The 16,410-nt window shown below is 41.1% G+C and overlaps 1 protein-coding gene across 1 annotated transcript in view; it reads right to left on the bottom strand.

The window, feature by feature from the left end:
- Nucleotides 1-5,058: 5,058 nt before the first annotated feature.
- Nucleotides 5,059-16,410, bottom strand: part of cacng3a (calcium channel, voltage-dependent, gamma subunit 3a) — a 16,970-nt gene continuing 5,618 nt past the window's right edge. The window contains exons 4-5 of the mRNA XM_048248024.1: nucleotides 5,620-6,012; nucleotides 5,059-5,096 (exon numbers count right to left, since the gene is read on the bottom strand). Coding sequence (XP_048103981.1) covers nucleotides 5,059-5,096; nucleotides 5,620-6,012 — 431 coding nt within the window. The remainder of the gene's footprint in view (nucleotides 5,097-5,619; nucleotides 6,013-16,410) is intronic.

Below are 16,410 nucleotides of genomic sequence, written 5' to 3'. Positions count from 1 at the left end.
AAATATTGACCGATGTCGCCACTTGTGTGTAGGCCCCAACAGTTGGTTTTACAATAAGAAGCAAAGGCTACTTAACGATCATCGTGATAGCCTACCTGTCCTCGTGGTTATGGAGGATGATCATTAGCAGCTGTTAAGTCTTTTATTCTCAAGATAGCCTATCGGTGTAGCCTACTGTCTACGTAAGATTTAGGGCTAAAATACAACTATCTACAGTCATCCAAAAATGAATTGCCAGAGATAGGCTATGAAGGGAAAAGTGCAGCATTTTAAACATGGCAAGATTATTTTTACCGAACAGTTTGTTCTAATTTGTCTCGTGAAATTCGTGGCTGTGGACATCAATCACCTATCTTCTGTCCTTCTATTTCAAGTTATCATGAGTGTCATTTGATTATATAAATCACAACAAATGCTAATGAAAACAGAATAGGCTTATGTGCTATAGGCTAAGGTCATTTAGGCTAACTCCGTATGTCAAAATAAACTGATTTGATCCTAATTTTTAGTGATCACACAAACAACTTAACACAGCAACCTCAAACACCACTGTTGAAGCTTAGGCTACTGTTTCAGTCATGTAAGAAATAAGCAGTTTATGAATTATTTTACCCGCTTACTAAGTCCACATGACCAAAATAACAACATATTTAAAGAAGTTGAGCTAGCATAACAGCCTAATATAGGCTTATGCTGCAATGGATAACTAATAAAAAAAGTTTCATACAATTACTGAACTTTATCACTCACATTCTGAGTTTTTCTGGGTGGTTATATATCCATGCAGATCGCCTTCGAATAAGCCATCGCTTATATGATATAATATGTTACAGGATTCATGACTAACGCCATTAATGTTATGATGCTGACTGACGCTATTATAACAGTAGGCTACCGCTTTAACGCCTACTGCCTACCAAAACCTGTCGCTGTTCAGTTGAAGTTAAATGATCAAATATTGTTTGATTTTGTGTCAGCTTTCAGAAGGAAGACATGTTCCTTCTGGTCAAATTTCACAGCTTCTAAGAAAGGCTATCGTCTTCGTGTAAACCGAGTTTTGAACAGTAAAAGTTAGGCTACCATTAGGCTACATGCAGGTTCTCCCATAACGTTATCGATACAGATCAATGCACCAAATCAGGGGCGATTTTTAGCTAAACAACGCTCCTGTTACAGGCTATCAAATATTGAACAATGGGATAACGTTTCATCATCACCTTTATTGATGCCTGAAATGTTGACATTGCTGAAATACAGAGATGTAGCCTACTGAGAGGCAGCTGCAGACAACGATGTTCAATGGGTTCAACTTGTCCCTGTCTACCAGCTGGATGTAAACAAAGCTATAGAACCTAGAAATACGCCACATGAAAACGTTAATTACAGGCAGTCAGTCTCTTTGATTTAATAATTCACATACATACACACTATGTATTTCAAAGGGTCCATGAAATGGGTCATATAGAAAAAAATTCTCAAAATTGCAGTATCAGAACTGTAGTTTTAGAGGAATTATTTACTGTTCAGGAAATGCAGTATTTTGGACACAAAAAATGTATTGCACTACATGTAGGCTACTGCACTTGACAGCACAAATGCAATATTTTTGTCACACAAATACATTATTGTAAACTTTACAAAAATGCAGTAAAACTAACCCATAACTGCAGTTATTGTACTCAGTTCTGTTTTTTTTCTCTACACTTAACTTATTCATTTATCATGTAACAGACGGTACTATTCTGTACTGACCTTAGGCAGATGGGTCAGGCCCTTGAGTCGTGGATCTGCTCGAGGTTTCTTCATCTCCAATTTTAGTTCCTGCAGTTATTGTACTCAGTTCTGTTGTTTCCATGACAATAGAGACCAAACGGCAAAGAAAAAACAATAAACAAAGTCTCTCATGAAATCTTTTGAATTTTGTTTTGTTGTTTTGTTGATCGGTTTGTTATTTGTGCTAAATCCTACTCAGGTAGTGGTTAGCTTAACACACCGATAGGAGATGTTTATTATGGCTGTATAAGCAGGCCAGTAAAACAGTCAATCTAACAGTAATGAAGTAGCCTAGCAAGACACTGGAACTGGACAAGCACAGTAATGTAAGACACAGACCAGTAAGACACAGACCAGTAGAACTGACAAGCTAGCAGTAATGACACAGACCAGTAGAACTGACAAGCTAGCAGTAATGACACAGACCAGTAGAACTGACAAGCTAGCAGTAATGACACAGACCAGTAGAACTGACAAGCTAGCAGTAATGACACAGACCAGTAGAACTGGATAAGCTAGAACTGACAAGCTAGCAGCAGAGAATGTCTAATAAGGGGAGAACCGCCACTCTCTGGAAACTTCCGGTTTCTGAACTGGTTGCAGTTCCTTTTCTGGTTCCACATGAGGGCGCTCACGAATAAGTGCAGAATTAATGGAGGTCTATGGAGCTGTACCCCTCAAATCCACTTTTCCCGGGATATAATTTTTTGCCCAGAAATTCGAATGTTGTAGTCGAACAGGGCATAGAAAATACAAACCGCTGAGTATTATATTTTTTGAGTCACTCATTTGTTCTAAAAAGCCTTTCAAATGTGTTAATGACGTCATTCATTAGCAGAAAGCTAGTGTGTTGTGGGCAACAACGACCCAACCTGTAAGAAATCGATAGGACGTGACTACTCGTTCATTCAACTTTTGACCTATAATACATATTGAGCTTGCAGAAACCACAATCAAATCTTCGATTTCTTAACTACAACCAGGTGAAAGAGACAAATTTAGCCATCTACTGTAGCTCCATAGACCCCCATTGTTTTTGCACTTATTTGTGATCGCCCCTAGCGGAACTGCAACATATTGCAGGTACAATGGAGTTAATAGGGAGTGATCCGGCTCTCCGTAAACGGGCTCTGACTAGCAGTAATGACACAGACCAGCAGAACTGATAAGCTAGAACTGACAAACTAGCAGTAATGACACAGACCAGTAGAACTGATAAGCTAGCAGTAATGACACAGACCAGTAGAACTGATAAGCTAGAACTGACAAGCTAGCAGTAATGACACAGACCAGTAGAACTGATAAGCTAGAACTGACAAGCTAGCAGTAATGACACAGACCAGCAGAACTGACAAGCTAGCAGTAATGACACAGACCAGTAGAACTGGACAAGCTAGAACTGACAAGCTAGCAGTAATGACACAGACCAGTAGAACTGAAAAGCTAGAACTGACAAGCTAGCAGTAATGACACAGACCAGTAGAACTGACAAGCTAGCAGAAATGACACAGAGCAGTAGAACTGACAAGCTAGCAGTAATGACACAGACCAGCAGAACTGACAAGCTAGCAGTAATGAAGCGGACCAGCAGAACTGACAAGCTAGCAGTAATGAAATAGCCAGAAAGTCCAGAAAGTAAGCCATTAGCAAGGTTGGCAAAATAAGCTAATGACAAGCACAGTTTATAGCCATGAGCAAGATAAGCTATTAGCAATATAAGATAACGACAAGCACAGTGTATAGTCATTAGCGAGACAATCTAGGATTACACAATCACAGTCTTAGCAGTGGATATTTAGCAAGGTTATCTAGGTTAGCTTGAAGCAAATGCCAGTTCATACTGGCACACACACACACAGGCACCGTTCAACCATTAGACAGTTCACTCATTAGACACGCGCACAGACACACACACAGAGACACATACACACACACACACACACACACACACACACACACACACACACACACACACACACAGACACATACACATACACACACACACACAGAGACACACACACACACAGACACAGAGACACACAAACACACACACACACACACTGTATAACAGACAGATGTGTAGCCCTGTGTCCTGGTATAGACTACATTATCATGACAATGTTACATAAACAGCGTTGACCTTGTTTCTATGCAGGAAAGAGCAATGCAAAGGCATACTGCTGTCAGTCCTTAACAATCATGTTATGAGCTTAAAACCACTTAAACACACTTATTCATGTTATGAGTTTCAAATCACTTAAACACACTTATTCATGTTATGAGCTTAAAACCACTTAAACACACTTATTCATGTTATGAGTTTCAAATCACTTAAACACACTTATTCATGTTATAAGTTGAAAACCACACACACACACACACTTATTAATGTTTTGAGTTAAAACTACACACACACTCTTATTCATTTAAAACCACACACACACACACACACACTTATTCAGGTTATGAGTTTAAAACTACAAACACACATTTATTCATGTTATGAGTTTAAAACCACATATACACACACACACAAACATAAACATACTTATTCATGTTATGAGTTAAAACTACATAAACACACACACTTATTCCTGTTATGAGTTTAAAACCACATATACACACAGACTTATTCATGTTATGAGTTAAAACTACGCACACACTTATTCATGTTATGAGTTTAAAACCACACACACACACACACACACACACACACAAACACACTTAATCATGTTATGAGTTAAAGGCACACACACACACACATATTCATGTTATGAGTTTAAAACCACACACAAATATTCTTGGGTAAATTGGCCATAATAAAAGCTTCAAACACACAGATTCTTTGGTAAATTGGCCATAATAAAGCTTCAAACACACATATTCTTTGGTAAATTGCCATAATAAAGCTTCAAACACACATATTCTTTGGTGAATTGCCATAATAAAGCTTCAAACACACATATGCTTTGGTAAATTGGCCATGATAAAGCTTCAAGTCTCATTTCTGTCAATCTCTCTTATCTGTGTTCTCCTTTCTCATTTCTTATTGGTCCACACAAACACAGTTCTCATTGGTCTACACAAGCACAGTTCTCATTTCTCATTGGTCTACACAAGCACAGTTCTCATTTCTCATTGGTCCACACAAGCACAGTTCTCATTTCTTATTGGTCCACACAAGCACAGTCTTCCTTTCTCATTGGTTCACTTGGGGACAGTTATCGTTTCTCATTGGTCCACACAAGCACAGTGCTCTGTCATTGGTTCACACAATCACAGATCTCATTGGTCCACACAAGCACTTGGTTTCCCGTAGTTGTCTAGGTGAAGACATTCACACATTAATTTCAGTGTGTAAATCTGTTCTCTGTGTTTGTGTGTGTGTGTGTGTGTCTTACACAGGTGTGGTTCTGCGTGTGGCAGTACTTGTCCGTGTGAGTCCACCCTGTGTGTGTTTGTGTGTGTGTGTGTGTGTATTCTCCTCCATGGAGCTGTGTGTGTCTTTCTCAGATGTGACAGAGTTGTGTGTGTGTGTGTGTGTGTTGTTGCGACTGACGTTGTTCTGCGTCTGTGTGACCTCCTCCGATTCATGAGTGTGTGTCAACCCCCCGCCAGACTGCACTGAGTCCTGAGCGTGTGTGTGTGTGTGGTCCAACGAGTCGGCCGACTTGACTGAGTCCCACGTACGCGTGAGACCGTGTGTGTGTGCGTGTGTGTGGGGCAAGCTGTTGCTGTGGTGGAGGTTGTTGCCGTGTGTGTGTGTGTGTGTGTGTGCGGGGAGGCCACTGTAGGATGGCCCGGAGTGTGTGTGTGTGTGTGTGTGCGGATGTGTGTAGCCGTAACCCACGGCGTAGAGCGGCATCAGGTCTGCGGCCAGCGGCGCCGGTCTCCATAGCGACGGTGCGGAGCGCGTCTCGGACGCGCGGCTGGGTCGCCGGCGGTAACGGGAGCGGTAGCTGGACGACCGCCGCAGGCTGCGCGTGAGTGTGTGTGCGCGGAAGCTGCCGGCGCGAGTGTGTGTGTGCTTGCGCAGAGAGGGCGTGGCCAGGCGCAGGCGGCGGTGTGCGTCGATGAACAGGTGCACGGCCAGCACGCCCACCGTCTCCGTGACGACGAAGGAGAAGGCGCCGCAGTAGAAGCTCCAGCCGTACCAGTGGCTGCGCTTGGACTCGCTCTGGTTGGGATCTCCCGCCGCCGCGCTGATATACACGATGATACCAATGATGTTGCTCAGGCCTGCAACACACGCACGCACACACACACACACACACACACACACACACAGGTTAGGGTCGCCCGCCGCCGCGCTGATATACACGATGATACCGATGATGTTGCTCAGGCCTGCAACACACACACACACACACACCTACACACACACCTACACACACACCCACACCCACACCCAGAGGTTAAATTGGGCCGGAGCACATCAGAATGCAGCTCCGCCTCTTCAGGTCCACAACAACACCAAATATGGTTATTCCACTAGAATTAGTTTTCATTCTTCAGCACCAAATATGGTCATTCCACTACAATTATTTTTCATCTCCTGGCAAATACATGGCTTATGAGACTGAATAATTAGCAAGACTAGCCTAGCATTGAACTGCTGTGCCCCAGTAAAAATTCCAGGTTCAACTAAATTTCTTGCAGCTACTCGTCACACAGACATCATACAGATATCACGTGAATGAGCGGAATCTAAGCTGTCCAATGATAACGAGCGGAATCTAAGCTGTCCAATGATATTAATGCCAATGGTTCGCGAGAAACTTAACATTGAACTTGTAATGAAATGTAATCATATTTGCATTCTGCACACATCTCTGCACAAACTCAACACAAGCCGAACCGTATATCACAATAAACAGCAGACCTTGCCGAACCGTATATCACAATAAACAGCAGACCTTGCCGATATTGCAACACATTTCTACATGGTCTCCAACTTTGGGCCAAAATTATAATCTATTCTCATCTAAACTATTTTAGCCTACAGTATGTCAGTAGAAACATTTCTGTAAATTTTAATGTATTCTCCTCTAAACTATTTAGCCTACAGTATGTCAGTACAAACGTTTCTGTAAATTATAATGTATTCTCCTCTAAACTATTTAGCCCACAGTATGTCAGTAGAAACGTTTCTGTAAACATAACATAACATAACATAACATAACATAACGTAACATGTAAGGGATAATGGACGACACGGTGGTCTGTTCACAGAAATTAATGCACGGTCGAGGTTGTAAAACGGCCCCGACGCGAAGCGGATTAATTAAGCGCATTAATTTCTGTGAACAGAAATGGAGTCCATTATCCTGATTATTCCACTGTTGCCACTTGCGTTGTGTTCATTTCCTGTTAAAATTTAAATGTTTTAATTGCTAAAACTTCTTGCTTTGTTTGTAGAACTTCTGAAACATATCAACTAATTTCTCAACTTGCAGGACAAACTGCCGTTACTAGTTCTAAATGGATGGTTGCTACGGCCAAAGGCCAGTCGTTAGGTCTATCTCTCCCGTTGTCAAGCGGGCCTATCCCAAGATTCTGATGAACTTTAGCTTTGAAACATCGCTATTTTACTTAGCCTGCTGACCAATATAACTCAATGACCAATATAACTCAATGACCAATATGACTAGCTTAAGCCTTAGATTAACTAGCTGTCCTGAAAAAGGAAGATAAAGCATGTATAGATGGCCATTGCAATAACCAATATGACTCAATGACCAATATGACTCAATGACCAATATAACTCAATGACCAATATGACTAGAATAACTAGCTGAACAATACAGGTTGTTCTGCTACAGGCTACTGCATAATTTTACGGACTGCTGAAATGTACACTATTTTTGACCATTTCTAAAAAGTGAAACTCAGCAAATATGCTTTGTGATTGTGAATTTATTGCAGTATCATCATAACTATTCTGTGTGTTTTATTTCCATCCATATATTTTATAATAAGTGTATATAATATTATGTAATTATTAATTCTAACCTCTGAATTTCTTTTCAAAGTGCACCAGATTGATGCATTTAAACGTTAAAATATACAACATTTTCTTATGGGGGAGCGTGCCCCTGGACCCCCTAGGGGCCGCTGTGCCCCAGTGCAGCTCTAGCTCTAATGACGCCCCTGATCTATAACGATGAAATGGGCCCTGGAAGAGCTAGGCTATGGAGCTTAGTTTAGCATTAGCATTTTGTAGAAAAACCCTAAAGAAAGGCACAACATTAAAGGTAAAAAATAACAATAAAATAAGTCAATTGTAAAGTGTTTTTCTTTGTTTGAATAACTACTCAACCCTACCTTATACATTAATACTGGAAAAAGAGCCCCTTTGGTGTAAAACACACACACACACACACACACATGCACGCATTAATACTGGAAAAAGAGCCCCTTTGGTGTAAAAGGGTCAATGATGTGACGCTCATTTTTTTGTGTACATATGGGTTAGATACATTTAAAATTGTTAAAATTTGAAAATAATTTGACAAATTATTTTCAATGATCATTTTCATCAAACCCTAATCTTAAAGTTTTGGATTTAACTGAATTTGGGTAAAAATGTCAATACGGTATAACCACAAAAACGTGAACCAAATAATTACACTCGCTGAAAAAAATGTGAAATTCTCTCCAAAATCCCTTCTAAAATAATCTGGCATGATCTTGCACAAGAACTATTCTATATTTAATAGAAGTAATGAAACCCCATTGTTCTGAATGTTTTAATTAATATGGGGAATCATGTCTGTCACATCAAGCACTTGAAATGTCAAGTGGTGTAACCACCATTTAAGGAGCCATTTTGTAAGTATTATGTAACAGGATCATGTGACAGAAAATTATGTCAGAGAAGGACCCTTGAAGACCCACACTGCTATGAGTCAAGGTTAGTAACTCTCTTTAAAAAGTAACAAAATAGTGTTTTAGGCTATGGTCAGGCAAGCTTAGGTTACATGTCAAATGGTATGACCTCCTGAAAATATCGATAAATCATAATAATCATAAAATATTGAATTTAACCCTTAAACAGGCAACGTGCACCAGGAGATACATACTTTTTAACATCCTCTGGGGGCCATTTCTAAAAGAAATTCCAAATCAAGTTATGATTGATCAAAAGTCCTGTCTGTTATCAGTCTGTAGGTCACATGACTTGGTTCAGGTTGTTTGTCATTATGTAGTTAGCTTGGTCAGAAATCAAAATGGCCGCCAGCCGTAGCGCACATGCTAACCAAGTGGTGAGTAATTACATATAAATCATAGTTATTTTCAATAAATCATTCATATTAACTCATATAACTGATTATGACTATTGTCTAAATATATTGATAAAGAAAAAAAAGCCTAACTGTGTTTGTGGAGTTAGTTTAGCAACTTTGAAATGTATGTATCCCCCAAGATACGTTGCCAGATTAGGGTATACAATTTGGTCAAGGGGAATTCTGTGTAGTATTGAAAATGTAGTTTCAAACAGGAAGATATGCTAATATACACTGCAAAAAGAGATGTTATCATGTACAGGTATGTACATTATGACAGTACAACCATATATTGCCCTTCAGGGTATCACAGTTAGCTCATTTTATGGCAACCGAAAGATGAGTTGAAGAGCGAGCGAATGATGGAGGAGATCCCTGAACACTCTTCAGGCACTAGTGATGAAGATGAGGATAATCAGGTAGAATTGAGAGTTAGAACTAGAGACTGTGAATAGTTCTGCTGAGGAGGAGGAGGAGGAGGAGGAAGAAGAGGCGATGGAACAAATGCCTAAAAAAGCTAAGAAATTTAGGTGACAGTGCTTAAATTGAGGGACATTTGGGCATATTTACTGAAGTGAGCAGGCCAACCAGCTTAACCAATGAGCAGTCCCTTATAGAACTCAACAGTCACCACCCACCTCCCTAAGGGGTCAGGTACTGGATGTAAGTTCTCATTATTTTCCCCATTTGATGTCTGGAAAAATCTGTATAAAGGGTTTTAGGCCTGGCCTTAGGCTGACCAGCTATGGTGTGAATCGTGATCGTGCAACATTTAATTTTGTGCAAAACAAAAACTAATAGAAAAACAACAAAAATACATTATATTATACATATGTATACAATATGTATTCATTTAATTTCCAATCGAAGGAACTACTAATCCCATGATCAGCTATTGCGAATAATGCAATAATGCACTTATCTTTGACTGTAAGACAAGATGACTTACTCCACAGTTTACATTAAGGGCCAATCTCAGTTCTCTATTTTACCCCTTCCCCTTAGTTTTGTGCGTGCACGTGAGACGAAGGGCTATCTCAATTCTCATTTCGATCGAGGGGTAGGGATAAGGGCAAGGGGTAGATACCCCTTAAAACCAAGTAAGATCGGGAGCTTACTTGAAACCGAGGGGTAAGAGAAGTACCCAACATACCGGAAAAATAAGCACACCGAGAGATTCATTGACATGAAATGTTGCCATTAATAAGGATTATAAAATTAAAACGGTAATTGTTTCATGTTGCATTCAATCTTGTGACCATATATTGAAGGTCCTGTTCTTCCACGAGGAAGTTTTCAAAAAATCGCTGTTTTGTGAATGTTAACAGCACATCATTATTTGCGTGAATGTCTCGTGATTTTACATATTTCCATGTCTACCCCTGCGAATTGGCAGCATACCATGTCAGAAATGTAAAGTCCAACAGCAGCTAAATTCGCTGAACTTTTTACCGCCGTCTGATATGAATGCTGCATAGGCCTACTGCTGCCGACTCCTCGCATAGGCAGGTAGCGATTGCTTCTGATGTCAAGTAATCGACCATTTGGATATTATTGTAAAATATCAAAGGAGTTGTGGGATGTTTACATAGCAAACTGCATGTTTATTTTGTCCCCATCCCTGTTTCATTCACCCGACCAAGGTAGGCTGCGAGCGAACATAGGCACGTTCAGCTGTTGTTGAAATAATTCCTGAACGGTTTTATTCTGAGCTGAAAATGCAATTATAGCCTATTTGACAGAAGACAGGTTGCTAGTGACAAAATATTAGCTTTCAGTGTGGTATGATCTCTGTAAATTACGTGTTTCAATCATCCAGCTCTCCCTTATGGTTGGCTAGTGGTATCTCATTTCCAAGGGGAATATTCTTCACCCCTATGTCTTGCCACTCGGTTTCGAGGGACAAGGGCTAGGGGTAAGATGAAGGGATAGGGGAAGGGGAAGGGGTAAAACAGAGAATTGAGATGGCCCTTAACCCCCTTAGCCATTTCCACTTCAAGGTAAGCAAAACAGTTTTCACTGGATGGCCACACATAGACCTGTGAGGTTCTATATGAGTATATATAATCGCTTGATTATGCCATAGCTGATTTTAACCTTAAACTGTATAAAATAGGTTTTAAGTCTACATTGGATGGTTATTTATGACTTATAATCCAGTTCTCAAAGGAGAATGTGAATTAGATTGTTACTTCCGAAACCTGAGTGGGCGGTGACTGTTAAGGTCTTGGTATGGATGGCTCCCTGCAAAGTTCCCTTGTTATGTAGCATAACACTGTTTGAGTATGTACAGGCTTTATTTTGCTGCCATTTTGGTAAATCAAAAAGAAAAGCCAAATGAATTTACACAAATACTGACAAATTGCCAAGTTATCTCATTTAATAACTTTGTGTGTACTTCTGCGAGAAAGTTTAAGCACCTGTCAACAGCAAAAAGCCTGTAAATTCAGAGCATCCGATGAGATGTCATCTCCATAATATATAGTAGAATTTGATAAAAATAATATGAAATCCATTTAAAAAATAGTATTTATGACATAAATGATGAAGGAAAGCAATATTTTATCAGTTATTTGTATCAAATGAGAAATGGAAGTTCACCAATTTGATTATTTTTATACCTTAATAGGGAAACGTATCCCAGGAGATACAACTCATAAAATCCAAAATATCCAAAATATTTCAAAAATGAGTGTGGAAATGTTTTCCTTAGGTGCAAATGAGACAGAATGTAACATAAAATGATTTTTTACTACTATTTTTTTACTCTTGCCTGTTTAATTAATGTAAAAACTGTGTTTGAATACTCACATACAGGTCAAGTGTGTACATAGTTGTCCATAATAATGCCTGCAAATTTTGCTTTTAAGTAGAAATGTCAAATGGTGTAACCGGTTACACTATTTGACTCCTTTCTGTTTGAGACCAGTTTGATCAGATTCAGGGTCAAGAGTATCTCATTTTAGGTGCCAATTATATTATTTTAATAATTTAAATAGAGTTTAACTGTTTAGCATGAACAGTAGCTTTAAAAGGGTTTAATCAGATTGTAATTTAAGCGATTTTTGAAATGTAAAAGTTTTTTATTTTAAATTCATTTAATTCATTTTTAATATCTTATTATAATGTATGTAAATAGTATGTTTAAATTATAAATAAATAATATAATTACATTTATTATAAATAAAGTGTACTTCTTGTCCCCCAATTGATGCCACTTTCAAGCAAGGAAAACGTGTCTAGCCACAGAGCGTAAGTGAATGCAGATCCTGCTGCTGGTTGGTTGTTAAGATGATGATGATCATACCCACTCTTTCACTCACTCTTATTCTCTCTCACACACACTTTGGGCCCTATTTTAGCGATCTAAAACGCATGGTCACTAGCGAATAGCGTAAATACATTTAGGGTTTTTTTCCAGGCCACATTCAGGATGGTTTTGTTATCAAATGTCAGGCACCTGGCACAAAAAGGCAGCTCTTATGTTTCTTAATCAGTCATGGGTGTGTTTTGGGTGTAACATCCTTTAAACCAATGAGAATGACATCTGTCATTCCCTTTAACTCATTGAATGCCAAGCTGTTTTCGGAAGCTTTGTCCTAGAGTGCCAGCAATCTAGACCATTGTTGATGATTTTTGTACAGCCACAGCATATTCTGTGTTATAGCTATGAACACATACAATGGCAATCTGTTTGAAAGGTGAGAGAGCTCTCAGTGGGTGCAAACCGTGTATTTCTACACACCTCTGTTCCTGAGAAATCCCAAGCTAAACAGTGGCTAGTTTTCATCAAAATCCCTGTTTTTTTCTAGAAATGGAGATATTGCGTCTTTTATTAGTCACTATCACTGACATATTCGGCACTCTGGCAAGGGCGTGCCCTCTTGCAAGCGCGACTCGGCCTACCACCCACTCCGCTAGGCCCGGCTCGTGGTGGAGATGGAACTCCCTTATCAGCACTGTGTTCAATGTTTTTGACCTGTCGTGGTCAGAGTCATCTTGTCTTAGTAGAAAGGTGGACTCATCCAGCGTTGTCTGGCGAAAACGCACCTGCTGCAATATCTCTTTTTCTTCGACTTTTTCATTTCTCCCTTCAGCACCTGAGAAGTGTTGCCTGCAAAGTTTCTGGGAAGAGATCTAACGAGACCTGCCACCTAGTGATAAACCCACGAAAATAAATGACCTGATTTTGACCTGGCGTGCATGTCATAGGCTAATCAGTGACTGATTCGAAACAAAGCGGCAACCATCAAAAGCCGAGTTAAGATCCAACGTCCAGATAAAATGTCCAGATCTTGCGTTTTCGATCGTCATATATTTCATTTCCATTCATCACAGAGTTCCCAAAATCACATATAAGGTGTGTTAGAGTGTCTAGTTTCGTAATAAAAAAAAAAAAAAGCTAAAAACGCAATATTACGTTTTTGGCACTCAACGCATGGGAAGGAAAAACGTAATATTACGTTTTTGGCACTCAATGAGTTAACAGCAAGCAGTGCAACTTCAAACACTGCATCAGTATTTTGATAGTCAGTGAAGCATTTGAAGGAATCTCCTTGCATGCAAGACCGTATGAAACAGGTATTACACTAAACCATGCTTTACTAAAACCTAGCAGAGTATAGGTTTCACACGTCTGCACTCGTCTGTTATTTGAACGCATAGGCAAAGTGAAACTAACTTTATTGTGGTGTCATAGTCATCGACAAAACAGTTATACACAGTTAATTACTTTCACTATTGACCGACAATCTGTTACCATCGAAAACTTAGCTTGACAAAATACTAAATGCCTGTACTACATGCCGAGGGAGTTCTCGCACGCAATTGCTGTCTGTGTTTACGTTCCACCTCGAGCTCTCCTGGATACAGCGTGTGACGTCATCCACTCCACAATCGCAAGGCTTCAAACCCAACACACTGACACCTTTTTTGTGATCTCTGGCGACTTCAATCACATAACACTGGATTCCTCACTCAGAAATTTGAGGCTCTGAGAGACTGCTTCGAGTGCACTGACTGGAGTGTGTTACAGAATGGAGAGGACTTAGAGGAGGTCACACAGTGCACAACTGACTACATGAACTTCTGCATGGACATTGGTGTTCCCACCAGAACTGTACGCTGCTTTCCCAACAACAAGCCTTGGATAACCAGCAATGTCAAGACCCTTCTTAACAGGAAAAAGATGGCGTTCAGAGAGGGGGACCTGGCAGAGCTGAGGCGCGTGCAAGGGGAACTCAAATTCAACCTGAAGGAAGCTAAGGAGGACTACAGAAGGAAGGTGGAACAGAAGCTGCAGGAAAACAACTTGAAGGAGACATGGGACTGCATGAAGGTTATCACTGGCCTAAAGAAGAACAGCAGCTCTGTGGAGGGGGACCTGGACAGGGCGAACCAGTTGAACCACTTCAACAGGTTTGACTGCCCTGCTCCAGCTCCAATGGTGGTGGTCTGTCCACCATCCCCCAGCCCCCACCCTCACACCCCCTCAATACCAGCGCAACACTCACCTCCATCATCACAGGCTATCGTACCCCCACCATTACTGGATTTTGCACCTCTCCCCCACATGGCGATCATGAACAATGAGGTGACAACGACCTCAGTCAACAGCCATCAGACACACATTTCCCAGATGCACCCCTCCCCTTACACCCCTCACCATTACAACAGATCAAGTGACAGTCCAACTAAAGAAATTGCACAGCAATAAAGCAGCGGGGCCTGACAGACTGTGTCCAAGGCTACTCAAGGCCTGTGCTGCTGAACTGGGGGAGCCACTGAAGCACATCTTCAATTTGAGCCCACGCCTTGGACAAGTTCCAACACTGTGGAAGACATCATGTCTAAGAAGCCACACCCTAGTGAGCTTAATGACTACAGACCTGTCGCTCTTACATCACATGTGATGAAGACAATGGAGCGATTGGTCTTAGGTATGCTCAGACCCCAGGTACGCCATGCACTAGACCCGTTACAGTTTGCAGACCAGGAGAAAGTGGGCGTAGACGATGCCATCACTTATCTTCTACACAGGACACATTCCCACCTAGACAAGGGGAAAAGTGCAGTGAGAATCATGTTCTTTGATTTCTCAAGTGCTTTTAACACCATCCAGCCCCTTGCAGATGGGTGTGGACGCTCACCTGGTAACCTGGATTACAGACTACCTGATCGAGCGACCACAGTTCGTCAGACTGAAGAACTGTCTCTCTGACACTGTGATCAGCAGCACCGGAGCACCACAGGGAACTGTGCTCTCTCCAGTCCTGTTCACCCTGTACACATCTGACTTCTGCTACAACACCGAGTCATGCCACATGCAAAAGTTTTCTGATGATACTGCAATTGTGGGATGTATCAGGAACGGGCAGGATGAGGAGTACAGGAGCCTGGTGGAGGACTTTGTGCAATGGTGCAAACTCAATCATCTTCAACTCAATACTTCAAAGACCAAGGAGATGGTGGTGGATTTCCGCAGGTCTAAGCCCACTCTGCTACCAGTCCACATTGATGGGGTCAATGTGGAGGTGGTTAGCACCTACAAGTATCTGGGTCTCCACCTGGACAATAAACTGGACTGGTCAGCCAACAGTGATGCACTCTACAAGAAAGGGCAGAGCAGGCTGTACTTCCTGAGGAGGCTGCGGTCCTTCAACGTGTGCAGCAAGCTCCTCAGGATGTTCTACCAGTCTGTTGTTGCCAGCGTCCTCTTCTATGCAGTAGTGTGTTGGGGAGGAAGCACAAGGAAGAAGGACGCTGGGCTTACTTTGACAGGCTGGTAAGGAAAGCTGGCTCTGTAGTGGGAGCTGAACTGGAGTGCATCACTTCACTATCAGACAAAAGGACCCTGAACAAACTGATCAACATCTTGGACAATGAGTGTCACCCACTCCACAGCACTATTGTTAAGCAGAAGAGCCTGATCAGCTGGAGACTTCGCTCACTGCCTTGCACAACGGACAGACTGAGAAAGTAATTTGTCCCCAGGGCCATTGAACTGTTCAATGCCTCACTTAAGGGAAGAGGAGAGATAGACTTCTCTGCATAGTCTGTCTGCCTCTTCACCACCTCCATGTTTGGATACTGTCTGTCCACTAGCCACTTTACCACTGTCTTTCTGCCTCACTGTTTGCATGTTTTATTAGCACATATGCATAACCCCTCCCTCCATGCCACAGCCGAACTGTGGCCACACTTATACCTTTTCTTAAAATAGTTAAATAGACTTTACTTTATTTCTGCATTGTTGCACTGTTGGACTTACTCATTTGCAATATCACCATGACACTCATTCACACAGAGCACCTTACCTTACCTTACTATGCACAGAGAATCACAGGCTCAG

The sequence above is a fragment of the Alosa alosa genome, chromosome 7, assembly GCF_017589495.1.
Source record: "Alosa alosa isolate M-15738 ecotype Scorff River chromosome 7, AALO_Geno_1.1, whole genome shotgun sequence".
Classification (NCBI taxonomy): Eukaryota; Metazoa; Chordata; class Actinopteri; order Clupeiformes; family Clupeidae; genus Alosa; species Alosa alosa.
Note: the sequence above shows the minus strand (reverse complement) of the source record. Positions and strands in the feature narration are given on the sequence as shown.